Raw genomic sequence first — 18,631 nt, forward strand, 5'->3', positions numbered from 1 at the left:
GTTTCTGAGGGGGCTGGACTGGCACTCAGGAGAGAGCCTCCAGCAGTGCCTCTCAAAGTAAGGAAAACTGAGTGAGAAATCAGAGAGTTACAGGAGAAGTTGGGAGGTTAAAGAAGATGGTCAGAGTAACTCAGAAAATATTTAAGATTGATTTAGCCAGAGCTCTTCTGCATTATATCAACGATTTTAGCCATTACTGGATTTATCTGTAGTTAAATTTACACTTAACATCTGCAAAGCTGTTTTTTTTCTCTTTTTTTCCAAATTTTGTTTTAAGCAAAACTGCTGCAGCTTGATGCAAACCATATCCACCAAACACAGGAGTTGATCATGGTGTAACAATGAAGCTATTTTAACATCTCCCACTACTGGGTAGTGTGTTCAGCCCGGCAAACCTGAAGACAGCAGACATCAGTCCCTGTACAGAACCCACCTGGAAGCATCCTGCTGCCAGTTTGCCAGAGAATGATGGCCTTAAGTGACTGAAATAAGATGGATCAGTCAAGCATGCAGCACGTGCCAGATAATCTGGAGTAGGCAGTCTCTGTGTTTGATTCCACGTCTTTGTAATTGACTTCCTGCCAATCACTTGAACCTAAGGCACTGCTCTTTATTTAAGTATGTTTTGATATTTCTTTGACCATATTAATAAGGTTTTCTTGCACTCCAAAATATCTTTTCCTGCTAGATTGTAAGCAGGAATAATTTTTCAAATCTCCCTCATGTGTAGTGACTTCCACTGCAGCAATTCATCAGCTTAATTTCAGAGGTTATTAAACAAACCCTTATAAATACAAACATCCTTTGCAGTGGCACAGTTCCCATAATGATCCCTGTGAGGATCTGCTCTGCAGAAATGGCACATCTCAGGTAGAACAATTGTAGAGATACTCATCTGACACTTACTGAGTGTGTTTGTGTGTTTTGTGGGCTTGTGTTGATGATGAAATGCATGACAAACACCGAGTTATGTTCTGTGCCCCACTCAGACTTGCACATGTGTTTGTTAGAGCAGGCAGGGAGTATTTCAGTATTTTTGTATTTCAGTATTTCAGGAAGCCCCAAGAACAGGCCCACACAGAAAACCCCTGAGTGTCCCAGGAGAGGACTCTTAAGGCTCCTTTGTGATTCTGAAGTTGATTTCGTACCACTGGTACTGGTATCACTAAAAATATTCTACCCAATTAAATGACCTATGACTCTTCAGTCACATGGAAGTTCCTGGGGATAGTGTTCTCCATAATATTTATGAAGCTCCTCTTAGTCCTTAGAGCTGAGCAGCTCCTGCACTTGTGGTCTCGGCTCAGAATTTGGCTGAGTGAAGGTGCAGAACTGGGTCCAGGTAATCCAAGGCAGGATTTTGAGTGAAAATGAGTATTTTGTATTTGTCTAAAAGGCAGAAAAAGGCTGCCATTGCCTTGGCAGTACTTTCAGGATGTCACACACAGGTGTGTCACAGGCTGCAGCTGCAGCAGAGCAGGGACAGAGCCTCCGGCCATGCTCTGGGAAAAGCAGAGACACAGTGCTGTACCTTGGAGTCACAGCCCCTGGCACAGCCCCAGGATCTGGGTGCTCATTGTTACAGGAAAAGGTAAGAAATGCAGTGATGCCCAGCAAGGTGATCTGTGTTGAAGGATTTATTATATATCAGGGAGAGGGGGGGAAGAGGAGAAAGGAAGAAAGAGGGAGAGAAGGAAAAGATTCCTTGCATTCCAGAAATGTAGCCAGAGGCACCTGGCAGTGATTAGTGCAAAGGTTCACCAAACTTCAGATAGAGTCTGTCTTACAAAAAAGTCCAAAAGAGTGAACGCTGTAACTGTTTCCTGAGCATGTGCTGACAGAAATTCCCGTAGGGCAAGACCCAGAACAGAAACACGTGGCCAGAGATTGGGCTCTATCCAGGGACCTGATTAGCAGAGCTTTACACATCATTTTTAATATTATGGGAAGAGATGAAAATCCGTGTTAACTTTTTTTTTCCCATTAAAAAAAAAAAATAATCTCCTGGTCCTGGAACTGAATTGGACTTTCTCACAATATCAGTGACTCTGATGCTTGGGGGAGAGATTTTATGAATGAACTGGTTGGTGTGCTGGGTTTTATGGGAGAACCTCATCTCATGGAAACTCTCAGATCCTGTAAGTGGCCACGGTGCTGCACTTCAGATAAAATGTGAAGCTGCTTTGGTTTGTGCTTCTTACTCTGGTGCTTTATTTGCTATTTTTCTTCACGTTCATCTGAGTTAAAACATGATTCTCAAAAATCGCAATTGTTTGTTTCGGCAGTGCTGCTGTGGATGGAACTGTTACAGAACGGTTCTCTAACCCAAAATATACAAAGAACCATTTGACATAAAGGACAGATGTTTTTCAGCCTGGATTTGGTCCTGTTTCCACTGAACTCAATGGGATATGGGTTGAGGTTCTTTGTCTAGCTGAGGAATCTGCCAATCAAGCCATCATGCCATTAAAAAAAACCCTAAATCCAGGCAGTGTCATATGGGAAACATCCCTGTCTTACATATTTCCATTTGCAGTTATACTTCATTCCTATTTATAATTCAAAAATCTTAGTTTGAATTTATTTTCATTATTTTTCAATTTTCAGTTCCACTCAGTATTTACGAAGTATACTGAATATGGTCTTTGGCAGTCAAGGTTTAGTCAAGCTCTCTTATCTTGAAAGGAGCTTTATAATTTCTTATTCTGTTTATTTGTCCTGGAAGGGGCATTGAACAAAGACTAAAGCAGAGGGCAAATCTGTTTCTTCCTCAGACTAGGCACTGTGGATATACAGAAAACACCTATCCAGACATTGTGATGGAAATCTCAGAACAATCCGTGTCCATCTATATTTATTTTTTTTTTTCTTCTTTTTGTTGCACTGGTATTGAAAGAGGACATTTGGTGTGCCTTGGGAGAATACAGAGATCCTTAAACATCCCTGCCTGCTTGGGGAGGCTGAGAGTGCAGACAGGATCAATAATTCTAAAGCAAATGCATGGTACTTGTAGCCTTTAGGAGGGTTTTGGTAGCCCATGGCATACACAGGTAGTTCCCTCAGACAGCCTTACTTACAATTTAATATAAACTTCCACCATCCAAAATATTTTGTTAAAGCATGATGACAAGAAAGATTTTATAGAAAGTTTTACTGGGATTTGTTTGAGATTCCTAAGGTGTGCACTTAGAAAGGGAGAGGAAGATCGATTTTTTTTCTATGTTTTGACTTTTAATTTTCCCTTTCAAAAAGTCCTTCTGTTAGGACCAAGATTTCTGAGCATTCCCATTGATGTGAGTGACAAATGCTTTCCAGCAGAACTGAGGGACTGGTTTGCTGTCCATGACTGACACTTGGTTTCGTGATTCTTTGTGGGTAGAATCCTACTTGACTGCAGGAGTTCCTGTGGGAAGGGCGGTGGAGCTGGGCATTTTCAAGTCAGCGTTGGTGCAGAAATGTGCCCAGTGCCACACACAAGGTGGTTACTGAGTTAGGCTCAGTTATTCCCAAAGTTTCCCTCTGGTTGTGTGTATGAATCACATAAGATTTTTCTGAGCAGTTCTTTCCCTTGATTGCCTGCTGATGCCTCCTCAGAGGAAGCGCTGGCCCTGCAATCCCACCTGAAATCCCGGCTCCCTCAGACAGGAATTCCATCTCCAGCACCATCCTCCAGTGGTGCTTCAGGAACTGGAAAAGGCCCCCAGTACGTGGTCAGTAACCCTGAGCTGTGTGGTGAGGGAAGAGAGCAGAATTCCTCTCTGCCTCCATGGGCGATCGCTTTACATCCTGAAGCACAAGATGTCATTACCCCTCGCTTCGCATGGAAATGTTGGTTTTGGCCATTAAGTTCTTCAGTCCCTTTGTAAAAAAATAGGTATTTTGTTTGATTCTGTGGCTCCTGTGGCTGTGAATGGCACAGGCCAGGGCATGCTGTGTGAGCAAAATGTTCCTTTTGTTTCCAGCCAAGCTCCTTCTCTCTGTGCTGCGTGTCCTGTTGCTCCTGTGTCTAGGACAGGGTGGAGGGGAGGCTCCCCCATCACACCCTTGTATGGCCCTCAACAGAAATATTCCATAGAGCCAGGAGCCCTCAAATGTAATGAATTAAGGAAGGATATGGATTTTTTTTTCAAGCTTGTGAGAGTATTTATATATCTTTATATATAGCTATATATAGGCAAAGATATATATTAAAAGGCCCCAAAGGACTTGCAAATTTACTGAATTATGCAAGTTACAATTAAGGTAAAATATATGGTATATATTTATTATTACTATCCAAACCAAAGCAAACTGTGGTTGTAGTACAGTATTAACAGGAAATGTGCAGGCTATTAGTTATTGAAACACAGATGCCTGAGCTGCTGCTTGGGAATTTTAGTGTATCCAGCTGAGTTCCTGCTGTAAGTCTTTCAGTGTTTCACCTTCCACACAGAAGGCATCACCTTTTAGGCTCTAATGTGTTATCTGTTTCATTTGTATCAGGAATGATTCCTCCTCTTTTAACAACCTGAGTTTTCACAGCAACCTAATTAGTAGGCAGATATTCAGGAGAGAATTAAAAACACGGCACTGGAGACTGGACAGTTCCGCTGATGAAAATCTCCCCTCGAGCGTGCCAGAGCATATTCACACACGCACACACAGGGTAATATTTTAGAGACCAGCTCGACCTGTAGGGATTGTGATGAATATTTTAAGGACACGGATCCCCATGATGGCCACTTGTGCTAACACAGCCAAATCTTTCTACTGAGCAAAGTTCTTTCCTAGCTGAAAACTGTGCCTTAACTTCCAGGAAACATTAAATTCCTTGGGAGAGCCCGAGCAGGACACAGCAGATTTTTACGGTGAGCTGCTCAACTCTGTGAAACTCTTGATGCAGAGGAGGCAGTGATGCTTGGGCGTTACCCGGAGCTGTCAGGGTCTCAGCTCAGGTTCCTGCTCCTAGGATACAGCTGCCCACAGCCAGCAATGTTTGCTGAGCTCCAGAGGAGCAGCGAGCTGGCAGCTCCACACACTGCTCAGCATTCCCAGCTGGAGTTCCTGCACCCCTCTGGCCTCGAAGGGGACAGCACCACCCTTAAACACTCATCTCAGAGGTTTCGAGGCACAAACCCTGTTGAGCTCACACACAGGAAAAACAGGAACGCAAGAGTTGTGAGTGGGGACAAGCAGTGCTTTAAAAATAACAATAAAAACTTAAATTCTTCTCCCATGGTTAAGATTTAAGTAGCCTCTGGGAGTAGTTAAACTGGGTAGGGATGCTGGGCTTTTCGGTATTCCCACAGCTGGATACCTAAGTGTACCATTTTTGTTCCACAAGCAGCACGATTGCACAGAATTTAGAAACACGATGGCCCATCCGAACAAAGCCCGGCAGGTCTCTATGGGGTGCTGCGTTTCCCAGCAGTAGCCAGGACAAGACATTCCAAGGGCAGGCAGAGGAAACCCAACACAGGCGGTTGCAGAGGACTCGCTCCCCAGAAGCATTTCCCTCCCCTATTCAGAGTGGTTTCTGGCTCATCCCGGCACTGGAGTTTTTAGTACATCTTTTGTTTCTCTTTTAAACGCGTGTGTGGTCATTACCCATATAAATGTCACCATCGCGAGCTCTCTTCGCTATTATCTTTCCAACGAAAACAACTGCAATCTTTTTTTAATCTCCTTTCAGATAGAAGCATTTCCATGCCTGTGTCCCCGTGTGCCGGTGGCCGGGGCTGTGCCGCAGGCTCGGAGCGAGGCTCCGCTGCGGCTCCCGCAGATCGCGGCCGTGCAGCATCCCCTGGCACCCGTGCAGCATCCTCTGGCACCCGTGCAGCCCCGCCTGGCACCGCCCGTTCCGCACACACGGAGCGCTCGACAGCTCCCCGAGCCCTTCGAGGAAAAGCTGCGGCCCCGGGGGAGCCGCCGCCGGCGTTTGGCTGCTGCTGCGCAAATGCACTCGGTGTTTTCCCGGCATGTGCTGCTCAGCAGTGCGGGCTCCAGAGAGCGTTTGCTCCCTGACCTGAGCGGAGCACAGCTGGCCCCGGCGCCCCACGGTTCCTTTTTGGCACCTCTGCGGCCCCAGGCCTTTTCCAAACCAGAACAAATAGGGTATTTTTCTCCTTTACCTGTTGGCTCCTTTAATTGGACGGTAGCCCTCTTTATTTTACATATTACTGATCAGCACTTAGTGCAGGGGGTACCTTTCTCATAAAAATTGTTTTCCAGTTCTTGCTATTTGACTTGAAAATATCCTTGCCTTCATCCATTTAACAACACTAGTTTAATTCCTCAGTTTAGTTTGGGGAGATTCAGTCTTTGTGGTTTGTATTATAAGTCTTGCTTCCTTGTTTTGGGAGATGGAATCATTTGAGCATAGGGTGGGCTTGCATTGGTTGATTTAAACCCCTTCTAATATTTAGAGCATTGCTGTGACAGCTTTTGGCAGCGTTCCTGTGCCTCTCATGTTAAATTTGGTGAAGCTGTTGTCACCATTTATTCACAGTTCCCCTCTGTTTACCTCCTGCACACTCCCATGTAGTGCTTAGCCCTCACTGGAGCACAGCCTGGCTCCCAAGGTCACTCCAACTGCTCCAAGAAGCCGTCGTGTGAAATGCTGGTTTATGGTGTTTGAACAGCTTGTGCAGGGCTAGAGGAAGACACCAGTGAGAGGCTGAAGTTTGTATTTAGTTAATTTTGTCTGCCTCCAACGGTTTGTGCTCAGTATTTTTTTCCAGCTCGGTGACATCTATTACAACCTGCAGAGGTTGTTTTATTTTTCTTCCTCAGGTTCTGTAGCTGGGAAGTTTCCACAGGGTGGCTCTCAGTGCGGTGGATTTTGCAGCATCTGAAGGTTCTGGTGCTGCTCAAAGAGACCTTTCTCAGGTTTAACAAAAGCTCTGGAGGCAGCAGGGAGCGTACTGAGAGCTCCCCATGCTGCCTGTGCTGTTTGACAGGACCACGGGGTGTGGGGCACAGCGTCCCTTGTCACAGCTGGACGAGATCCACTCTGCTCATCTGCAGAGTGAAACCAAGGCTTTTCTCTCTCTTGGCTCACCCTGTTACAGCTTCACCCCGTTAAGCTGTGAAGGCACTTAAACAATTTACTTGCATTTACTCATTCTAGCTACATTTTCCACTTCTCTTTCTGGACATGTATCTCAGCTCACAAAATTCTAAATCAAACTGAGCTGTGTTTAAGTTGCTCACTGAGGAGTGGTGTCATTTTGATCCTGTCATTATGGTGAGTGCAGGAAGTCAGTGTAAAGGAACAGAATTCTTGTCTAACTCTCTTGCCTCCTAGCAAATATCTGAAGGTAGCACTGCACTGTTGTCCTTTTTTTTTCCAATATAATTTGTACCTGCAAAACAGACTTCTCTATAGTTTGGCCATTAAGAAAATAGTTCATTCACGTATTTCATTTTGCCGTATTATGATGTGATATGTGAAGTTTTTCTCTATTTTCTTTTCCTAGGCTTGCTCCCAACATAATCTCTCCACTTGTCAGCCCCCTGAAAGCTTTAGTTCCACCTTCCCTCTTGCAGAAACACGGCTCTCCATCATCCCACAGCCAGTCACCCAACGGGCAGCAGTTTTCTGGGATTCCAAACACACCATACGCCCCATTTCCCAACCAGTCTGTACAGCAGGGATCTCAAGGTAATAACTCTTCCCTCTTTGTGTTTTTTTGCAACTGTTCTAATTTCTAGCTGGAGAGAAGGAATTTATTTTTCTTTTTCATATTTGGCTAATACTGTCAGCATTTCAGTGGAAACTCCAGTTTTTAAACTGGATTGATGTACATACAGATGGAAATTTTCAGACAGGTCCATGCTGTGATATGTCATCAAAATGGGGAAAGCTGTCCCAACAGCAGATTTATTGCAATTATTCAGGTCCTTCAGTAGAAGGCTGCTGCACCTCCCCTGACTGGTCATCCAGCCTGGAGAGTGACCCTGCAAGGGCCCTCCAGTCCCAAAATACCTGGGCTGAGGCACACCTTGGCAGTGTCCTGCTCAGTCCACTCAGAGCAATGCACAAGACGTGGAATTAGACAAATTTATTATTCATTTATATATATCATTTATTATTTGGAAGTTTAGCTTGTTTTATGTTATACACTAACATGTAAATGCAGTGTATAACTGTAGAGTGCCTGGGACTCGAGGACAGGAATGGGAGCAGTAAGCAGCTGTCCCACAGCTCAGTTTAAAACATGTATTGTGAACTACTCAGCCTTTTTAATTGCAAGCTTACACACCTATTCTGGAGCTCTGCTGTGGGAACTAATTAATGCTCCTGAAATTTTTGAGGCACAAATTAGCAAGAGATATTATTATCATGGATTCTTCCAGTAACAGGAGCTTGCATATTTCAGAAATCTGTTCTGCGATCCAGATGGGGAGCTGCTAAAATGTGGTAAATATTCCCAATAAAGAAGTGTGCAGGACATGTGTCTGCTGCAAGAGCCCGAGCACAAACCCGTGAGCAGCTCCCAGCTGGGATGGGGTTGGGTATCCCAGCAGTTCCCTCTGCCCCTCGTTCTCTGAGCACTGTTGTTGCTCTTTGGTTGGACAGGCTTAGTCTGAAAAGTTAAAGCGTCTTACATTTAATGATTTGTGCTGAAGGAAAAACTAACTCGACCTGATGCTCAACAGATTATTCAATTTAAAAAGATTAAGTCTGTAAGGGAGAAGTGGCAGATTTATGATAGCGTATAATGATCTATGATTATGTTGCTATAATGAGCTAAATAACTACAAGCCACAAGAGGAAAGTTTAGCAGCTCATTACTACGGCAGAAACAAATGCATAGACAGAACAAGTTTTGAACCACTTAAATAAATTGACTTTATTCCTTAAGAAAACCACATTTCCTTTTGAATGAATTGTTGCTTTCTAAGTGTTATGTCATGTGGTTTTGAAAAAGCAATAATTTTCCACTTTGGCCAAATGTTGAAGTATTATTATAAATTAATTATGGAAATGGTCATTCCCAAATCAGTTTTGATTAGCAGCCTTTGAAACCAATTATCTGTAACCTGTACTTAACTGTACTTGCTCTACTTCTTGCTTTTTTTTTTGCCTCTCAGTTCATTAATAGCACATTTTTCAAATGGAATCTGCAATAATTTGGGAGTTTTGAATTTTTGCCAAAAAAGGTACACCACCTAAACCTAATGTAGAACCAGGCATCTGTACAGGAGCACATAAAGAGTGTGGATGTGGAACTTTTAGGGGATGGCAGCTTTGTCAGGCTGGTAGCAGAAATATTGATAATGAAAGAACAAGCTGACATTATTTATATGTTTTAACCTAGCTGTAGTAAGATCACATGGAAATCATTACATGCTGAAAGAATCTGGCAGGCAGTGGAATCCTGTAGTTATTTATACCTGACACGGTTTCTTGTCAGAAATTTTATGGAATTTGAAACACTGAGATTTATTTGCAAATACACATAAATGACACGACATAACAGGATGGCATTTAATAGGCATATTCCAATTATTTGCTCATTACATCATTCATTTTAAAGCTGCTTGAAGTTTTCTAGGCTGTGCCTTAGAGGAGCAGAGGCAGCCAGTGCACTGTGTGAAGTGGCTAAGTGCAGCTTTTCTGCCACAAATTATTTCAAAGAAAAATTTTAACTAAATGTTATGTTTGGAACTCAGTTTATTCCTTTATGAACTGTTATATTTCTACATCTACTGTACATAAAACATTTAACAGTAATCATTTAAACTGACAGGGCTTTTAGTAAATTCTTCACTTGAAAATAACCTCAGAAAATTCTCAATTTAAATCAAAACTGAAGGAAAACCTGAAATCCATGTGGCAAAAAAAATATTGGTGAAACACTTACTGCCAAGTTGGTACTACAGATTTGCACTCTAGAAGGAGCAGGGATGTCTGCACTGGACCAGCCTTCCTGCTTACTTTGTATTTTAACCCCTGAAGGGAGTCTTTTTTTAGGAACTTGTAAAAAATGCTCCCTGTTTAGTTCACTCTAATCAACCATATGTGGTTGTTAATTGAATGCTTGATTATGGGATTTTAATTGTATTTTAATTCCCTGTATTTTCTCAGTGAAGCATTTAAAGAAATCTAAAGGAACCACAACTAAATGCAATGGACCCAAAGGGTCAGAAATCCCATTTTCAGTGTCATGCTTCGTTCTACCTGACTCGTGTTCTTGCTGCACCCTTTCCCCTCCTCGCTCCATGTTTTTCCTTTCATTTCATACCTGCATTTATCCCACCTTGCAGGCAGGTTAGAACAGGGAAGGGGCATTTTCTGTGTTTTCTCTGTGAAGCATTTGGCAGAAATCAGGCCCTGGTGAACTCAGCAGTGCAGCAGCACTGGGATTTTCCTCCAGCCCTCTCTTCACTGGGTGGTTCCAGGAACACTTTTTCCTCTGCCTTCAGATTATCTCACAGTGGGGCTGAGGGATAAACACTGCAATCCAAGAGAGGATTTCATTGCTTATGGCAACTGTTTTCCAGACTGATTCTGAGGCAGTTCTCTGCTTCAGGTATTTCCAGACAATGTAACTTAAACCACTTCAAAATAACCTTTCCCCACAGGTCTTGGGAAAACCCTGGATCTGACTCGTTTCAGTCCAGTTCTGTCATGCTTGGCTGCTCTCTGCTTTTCTAAGCCACTGTGCCAGCTCTGTAGATCGTGAAGATTTTTAATTGATATAACAAAGGCAAGCCTGGGAACACAAGGGAAGGACAGCAGTTACAGGGACAGAGAAAATACACGTCACACCTTCCCTACGAGTGATGTCTATAGCAGGCATTCTGGAAAAAGTTCTCATCCAAGTGCTCTCTGCAACCAGTCGTGCCTCCTTTGAAGCCAAGTGTCTCTTTTTTTCACTGCTCATCTCAAAAGGATGTATTTTTAGAAGGCATACAGCAAGGAGTTTGTGTTTTGTAAACAGAAACTCAGGGTAATTATCAAAGCCAATCAGTAATGCGCTGTACCTAAAACCACATCAAAAGAGGGCAGTGCTACCTCTCATAAGGGCTCCTCGGTTCTTTGAGCCAGACTCTCCAGGCAGTAAATAGAGGTGGCTGGCTGTTTGTTCCAAGGAAGGACATGCATCATTTAATGCTCAGCTTTCCAGATTTTTGGGCTGCCTTCTCCATCCATAGCAGCAAATATGAGCAGCCTGGGTACAGAGTGTGTAGTGTCTTTATCTAAGAGTCATCCATCAGGACTTCACTAACCATGGACATCAGCACTTCAGGTATTTTGTAGTGGATCGTACGTTCTCAAGAAATTAATCATCTAATCCTTGCACATTCTGCCAAAGCACCTATTGAACTGGGAAGCTTCAGAGCAAACCTTTCACCACTTAATGATTTTATTGCATTTCTACTCAAGAACTGCCTCACTTGGCCTTGTTTATTGCCACCTTAGGAAATATGAAGTGAGCAGACCCCGAGCTTTGCCTGGTACTGTCTGCTTGGTCAGACTTTGGTAGCAGAGGGAAAACAGAGACGTGTGGGAGATCTCACTGAACAGGGGAGAGCTTGCACACTGCAGGAATTGTAAGGGACACACTCACCCCATACAGCCCCAGCTGCTCTGGGGACAGTACAGGGATTTAATTTCTGAACAAACAGCCCAGCAGGGCAGGTCTCTGCTGTGAGTGGGGCCGAGCTGTCAGCTGGAAATGGGGAAATGTGGCTGTGACAGGGATTCACTGAACTGCCCCGAGCTTCTGCAGGAGTTCCTGAGGAAAGGTTTCAGTCTGAGGAAGACTGAGGGAAGAAAAACAACAGCTCCATATTTTTTCTGGCAATTAGAGGAAAATCCTGAAGCACATTCTACTAGACTTTAAGCCTAATTTGGTTGACTTCTGTTGCATTTAAGGGAAGGAGAATCATTTCAGAGGAGGTAGGAAAAGGGGCAGCTGATAGGAATGTGCAATGCACCTGGAATAAAGAAGAGCTTATTGAGGCAGGAGGAAGGAAGAGAATTAAATTAGGCCATGGTTGGTTTAAATATTGTGACATACTTTGAGATCATTCTTATGGGAAGAAATTACAATTTTTTAAGCTGTTGAAACAACTTAAAAATTGCAAAATTCCTTCCTTAGCAATTAATTTGTCCTTTACTGTTAAATGTCTTCTTTTGTTGTCTACAATTCATTCACAGCTTCCAATGGCAAAACCCAAACTGCTGGGTACTGGTGATACTTAGGGGAAAAAAACTAAGGCTCTAAGAAATGTTGGGATGTGGAGGATGAAAGTCAAACATGCCCTAAAAAGCAGAATGATTGAGGCAAGCAGAGACCATAGAGATCTATCTCAGCACTTTCCAGAAGCAGAAGAGCCTCTGGTTGAACTCAGTCTTCACCTGGCAACTATGTGGAGTCAGTCCTGCATTCCTACGTCAATTTTACCTGCACACTGTGGCCCCTGTGCCCAGTGAAACGAGATTTGTTTGAATCAAGAGCAGTCTGGGAAAGAAGTTTGAGGAGCCTGTGAAGGTGTTTTGGATAAACAACACTGTCTGTCTCCAGCAGTGCGCAGCACACTCTGGATGGGAATAGACTTAAAACAAAGCAGTGCTATTTATTTAAATACTGCATTATTGCATTTCAATTAACAGTGATTCGTTACAGAGACATTCCCTTAGGAGCTGAGCGTCCTGGAGCTGATCCAGTGGAGGGCTCACCACTTAGCTTGGAACCAAGTGTGCTGTTGACTGTGCTCAGCTGATCTATTGCTCAAAATGAAGCCCATTCTTGAGATTTTTGCTTGATGGGGATCACAGCCCACAGCACCTTGTGGGACCAAGTCTGGTGATGCTCTTCTGTAGCTGCACTTCACAGAACAGGACGATCATTTTTCCAAAGTTAAAACTGAGGAACTGAAGCCCCCCAGGAGTAATGAAATGCTGTGAGAGAAGTGCAGGTACAGCATTGCAGAAGAACTGAATTGTGTGCAATATCTGCTTTCAGGTTACCAAGGCAGCTTTCACTCCATACAAAACTGTTTCCACTACGGAGATTGCTACAGAACAATGGACCAGTCCGTCAGCAGCGATGTGCTCACAGGGGAATCCCACTGCTTCAATCCTCTGAGGCAGAATGGCTATCACATACTCAATGCACCTTTAGCTTCAACAGGTAATTCATCCCACCTACAAGGAATTACCCGAATGATATTTGTAGCAGGAGGGGCAAAGAACACATTTTATATTCAATGTTATGACAAAAACATGTTTGTATGAAAAATAAGCCTGAAATTCATTTTCATCTATAAAAACCCCAGAAGGGAAGTAACTTTTTTTTCTTTAATCCTGCTGTATTTGACTGATAGGCAAAGTCCCCTCCATTCTGCTGGATGCCATAGGTAACACCCACCCATAGGTAACAGCTTCAGGAGAGCTGTCGAGGCAGTGCCTATGTTTTTTGTGTGATCTGTTCCCTGCACATCTCAGGTGTGCTCAGGCAGGCTTTTATAATCAGGTCAAAGTTATAATGGCTACATTACTACTCTACTGCAGTCTTTCAGTGTTCTTTTTTTTTTTTTTTCCCCCTACCTTTAAAATTAATAATTGACAGAATTGCTGAAATCGGACAAAACGTGAGTATTGTCAGAGGCATAAAACACAAGCATTTGCTGCAATCTTTACTTACATATCTCCAGGAAAGTTCTCTTCATGTCTGCACTCAGAAGGGCACCTCGGTTGAGAAGGATACTGAAAACATATGTTTAAGTGCTTTTTGAATTGGGGCCTGAGTCAGACCACAAAATTAGAGTTGACTTTCCTGTTTGTTTTGTATTAAAGGAGACTCTGTTCAGAGCAAGTGTGCATGCATTTGTCTGCTGTTCCATTCTGGGAAGTGCATGCATCAGTAACCAACACAAGGGAAACATTTAAGATGAAGTTTCAACTTCAACTTTGAATTCTTTAGTGTTACTCATAAGTTTGATATTTCTAAAACATAGGGTTTTTTCATGTTAACATCAAATTTCAAGCTTAGATTGACAGCCTGCAATACTTAAAGAACAGACTAAATAAACTTTCCAAAAGAAATTGTAGCAGTAAAGAATAATACTGTGGCAAGACACCAACTTCAACAACAGTTGATTTTTCTGTCTGGGCCTAAACTATCATGAAATGTTTCTGTTTAGTATTTTTGTTTTTAGAGTGGTTATTGAGGCATGCAAATACTTAAAAGGCTGAAACATAAACATGTATGAAATATATAAATCTCATCTCATCTTTTAGCGTGTAAAATAGAACCATTCAGGTTTACAAGATTCATCAAGGTTACGCATTAATTTTTTTCAAGCTTTTATAGCGCCATTAATATTAAATGAGATCTCATCTCGCAGGAATGCCAAATGTGACTGGCAAACAGCTGCTCCATGAATCACATTAACAGTCAATAAATTTTTATTTTCTGTTCAGGACTTCAGATAGTTTACTCTATCTGGAATCTAATAATGATTTCTGGGGTGTATGCTTATCTTGGGTTTTTTCCATCTGTGGTTGTGTATCCACCCTGTATACAGGCTCGTCAAATAGAAATAAGCATAACATAAACACTCGCAAAACGTATCAAAATACTGGTCACTCCACTTGGCCCGACACAGATAAACATGCCGAGGTCATCCTCCAGTACCTCTGGACATTCACTGTGTGCCAGATTTCTGCAGACAGCAGAATCTGACCTGTAAACCAACAGTGAATTAACAAGTCATAGGAAGATGCAGAAATGTAAGCAGAGAATTCGATCTCAAATAATAAGAACATACCTAACATTGCAAAATATCCACAATGAAGTGGGCAGGTTTTCCTGCAGCCAGGACTGGCTGTGTAGGATGCAGGATCCAACCCTGGCTGCTGGAGTGGTTCCACTTAGCCGCGAGGCCCCTGTGGGCTCAGCCCCACCCAGGCACACCTGCCTGCAGAGGTGTGGGCAGGTGGAAAACACAAGGGCAAGGTGAAAGAGAAGGAATCTCCTCATTTGTACAGAAAAAGAGTCATTTCCCCATGGCCCCACAGACCCCTCTGTGGGACAGAGAATGGAGTCCCCACTCTGTGTGAGGGCACAGGCATTTGCTAAACTGCATCTTGTTCCATGGGCTCCCTCAGCTGCTGCTGCTGCTTATTCCACCTGTGGAAGGTGGGCTCTGGGGTCCCTGGGGGCTCAGTGCAAGCGTCACAACATGCTGCTGAAGTCCACACAGATGCTTTTCTAAGGACCCAACCCAACCCGGCTGGTATAAAGGAAGCCAGAATATGTATAAAGGATGATGCTAAGGGGGTGAACACAGCAGAGGGCAAGTAAGGAGGAGCTGGACTGCAGTAAAATGAACACCTGCATGTGGACCTTGACTGCCCATTTGTAAAAGCAGGCTATCATGGGTCGTAATAGGAGATTTTCATGTCCTTTGGGGTAGGCAGTAAATCTTTTGAGACTCCTTGGCACTCCAGGTGCCATAACATTGGCAGCATGGCAAACCTGCTCCTTTCCAGAGGGCTGTGCAGTTCAGGAGGTCTGTAATAGCTGTGGAAGTTTGGCATTATGAAAGAAGGACAGAGAAATTATTCCCTACTGCCATGGTTTTCTAGTAGCCTGGCAAGCAGCAGCCAGCTCGGCCTGGTGGGCTTTGGTGGATCACAGCTCTTTCCATGTCCTGTGAGCCTGACCTGCCCCAGCCTTGCTTCCTCAGACCTGCACTATGTGCAGAGCCAGCAAATGTAGGATCCAGGTTTCTTCTGGGTCTTGAGAGCAGCTGGGAGAAACATGGAATATTTTTTTCATAGTGCTATTAAAAGGAGTAACACAAACCAAGAGGGCTGCATCACTTCTAGTGCACACCTGGTACGATGGTTGCCCCCTCTTTGTTTTGATGCCCTATTCAGATAATGACTGTGAGTCCAAGAGAGCCGTGCTGATACCTGCACTTCACTTACAAGTGCACAGCTTTGCACCTGGGAGCACCAGCCATGATGACACCAACACCCACTGCAATTGGTGCATCTCGTGGGCAAGGCTTTGATGCTGAACACTGTTGTCCTTCCTTAACGCCGTGCTGCCCTGTCCTGTGTGATGCCAGGCCCCAGGCTGTGCTTCCCTCCTCTCCTGCGCCGTGGCACTAACTCGTGTCCATGCCTTTGTCACTCTTCCAGGCTATGAGGGGATCTCCGAAGCCCAGTGTGTATCTGAAGACATGGTCTCCAATGGAACGGATGAAAATGGATTCTTCCAGAACAGTGCCTTTGATCACTGCTTGAATCACATTCCTTCCATCTACACAGACACCTAAGAGCAGTGCTGGCCTTGTTTCCTTTATTATACCTATAACTGCGTATGTAATTAACAAAGGTGTTGTTCAAGTACTTTTATTTAGTCTGTATCCCTATATGTGCTCATTTAAATGAACACCTCACATTTACCAAACCATTTTATACATGAATAGTCTGTATAAGATAATATTGGAACTTGTTCCTTTGCTGTGGCACTTTGAAATTCATGCTTTAAGGGAATGAGGAGCATTTCAAGCAGCTTGTTTTGTAAGTTCTCTCAGTAAAGTGTAAATGTAAGTTATATAATAAACTTGTAAAGAAGATGTTTTCCTTCTTGGAAAGTATGCTTCAATCTGAGAATGTTGTCCCCTTTAATCAGTTTTCATTTAACTTGTTGGTTCGGTCTTCTCTTTTTTCTTTTTTTTTTAACTAAAAGGATTTTTTTTAATCAGAGACCTCATGTATATAAAGATCTACATTTGCTCGGCTGGTTTTGTATTTTCAGTTTTACAAGAAAGCATTAAAAACTGGAAACAAGTGTACTGTCATTTCTTAACACCACTGGGCTCCCTGCTATCACATTATTAACATGCCCAAGAGGGATTTGAACAAAGCAGTGACACCTCAGTCACTGTGACATTAAAACAGCTCACGTGTATGTGTAGAAAACCAAGGGGCTTCCAGTGGAACAGGGATCCCCTGCAGTGGTTTGGTTCCCTGTCACTGTGGCCCTGGCCCCGCTGGGCTGCACTTCCCAGCGTAGTGATGATTCCTGGGAGAGACACAAGGGGCCAGGTGCCCCCAGTGTGTGACAAGCTGTGAGAGCTGTGCTCCTCAGAGTGTCCCATGGCGCCCTGGAGAACGGTAAGGAAAATTAACTGGAGGGGAAAAAATAAATCCTCATTTACAAACCACTGCAAGTTGGGCTTAGTAAGGGCTGTCCAGACCCTGCATCAATTCATGTCTGTTCTAACTCAGAGCTACCCAGGCTGCCACAGGGCACCACTGAAAAGTCCAGGCTGGGTTGAAGCCAGTCTGTGGCTGAGGATGGTACTGCCCCTTCTTCGTCTCCTCTTTCCCCAGAAATGTGGGACACAGCTCGAGTCCCACAGGGGTCCTGTGGCCCAGGACCCTGCAGGATCAGGATCCCTGGTGTCCCTGTGCTTCTCTTCAGCCCCTGCAGCCTCTGCAAACACAGAAATTCCCCCTCACCGAGGCTGGTGCAGGGTAACCACGGAGCCTACACAGGGCACTTGTTCCTCCAGGGCCTGGTTGCACCTTGTTACTGCATTTGAAGGGGCCTCTGTATCCAATTTAGCTTTCTGTCCTCAAGAAATTTGAATGCAACTTAGACATTCAGGAAGTTTTAGTCACTACAGAACAAGGTTGGTGGGGTTACGTGACCCGACCCCCCCGTTTTAGCAAGGGTTCCTCAAGCTCTGGCTCTCAAGGACACCCAGTGCCAGCTGCAAACCCATTAATTGTGGCCGAGCAGCCCTGGCAGCACTGACTCATCGTTCCTCTCCTAGAACTGAAATGCAGAAAGGCTCCAAACTCTGCTCTAAGCCTAAACACGTGGCTTTGTTTCTGATCATGGCCACTTTTGGCTTTCTGTCGTGTTTGTTTATTCTGATGCCTCACAGTTGGGTTTTTGGTTTTTTTTTTGTTTGTTTGGTTTTTTTTGTTTGTTTTTTTTTTGTTTTTTTTTGTCTCAGACATAAGTGGGCAGAACTCTCTCCTAGAACATTAAACAAGGAGGCAAGTAGCCTAAAAACTGCCAAGCAGGAAGAACTAGGGCTTCTGAAGGAAGACTTAGAAACGTATCTGAAGCCCAACAAAGCTGTAATGTCTGAGACAAAAATCAAAATAATTCCCGTGCTACAATTATTTGGAAACACAAAAAGGAAGTCATGACTTAAAAACAAGATTAATTCAATTTCCTAAAAATGAAATAAGTTCTTCTAAAAACAACTTTTTTTTTTTTTTTTTTTTTTTTTTTTTGGTTAAAAATATAAACCAACCAATCCTAAACATATTTGATCAATTACAAAAATTCTTATGTCACAACAACCAGGCCGTTCAAAACCACACAATGATTCACAAAGGTTTGGGAAACTTAAAGCGTAGCAGCTGGGGTGATGATTTAATTCCACAATCTGCGTGAATCAGGTTTTCTGTAAATTAAAAGGATAGATTCAGAGAAATGCAAAGGCACTTGTTTGAGTCTGTAAGGCTTGGAAAGTTATCCATAATAAAGCCAGTAAAGTACACCATAGCACGAGTTAATGGTTACTTGTGTGCTGTGTGCCTTATTATTTCCCTTTATTACATGTAAGTAGGGAAGTATCTCATGTAAGCTTTTCCTAA

The 18,631-nt window shown here is 43.4% G+C and overlaps 1 protein-coding gene across 5 annotated transcripts in view; it reads left to right on the forward strand.

Moving 5' to 3' along the window:
• Positions 1 to 16,688, forward strand: part of GLIS1 (GLIS family zinc finger 1) — a 188,225-nt gene extending 171,537 nt beyond the window's left edge. For all 5 annotated transcript variants that reach the window (XM_040073138.1, XM_040073139.1, XM_058421762.1 and 2 more), the window contains 3 exons: positions 7,458 to 7,642; positions 12,960 to 13,127; positions 16,148 to 16,688. In XM_040073138.1, the coding sequence (XP_039929072.1) occupies positions 7,458 to 7,642; positions 12,960 to 13,127; positions 16,148 to 16,284 (490 nt within the window). In that variant the 3' untranslated portion in view covers positions 16,285 to 16,688. The remainder of the gene's footprint in view (positions 1 to 7,457; positions 7,643 to 12,959; positions 13,128 to 16,147) is intronic.
• The last annotated feature ends 1,943 nt before the right edge of the window (positions 16,689 to 18,631 follow it).

The sequence above is a fragment of the Hirundo rustica genome, chromosome 9, assembly GCF_015227805.2.
Source record: "Hirundo rustica isolate bHirRus1 chromosome 9, bHirRus1.pri.v3, whole genome shotgun sequence".
NCBI classification, from domain to species: Eukaryota; Metazoa; Chordata; class Aves; order Passeriformes; family Hirundinidae; genus Hirundo; species Hirundo rustica.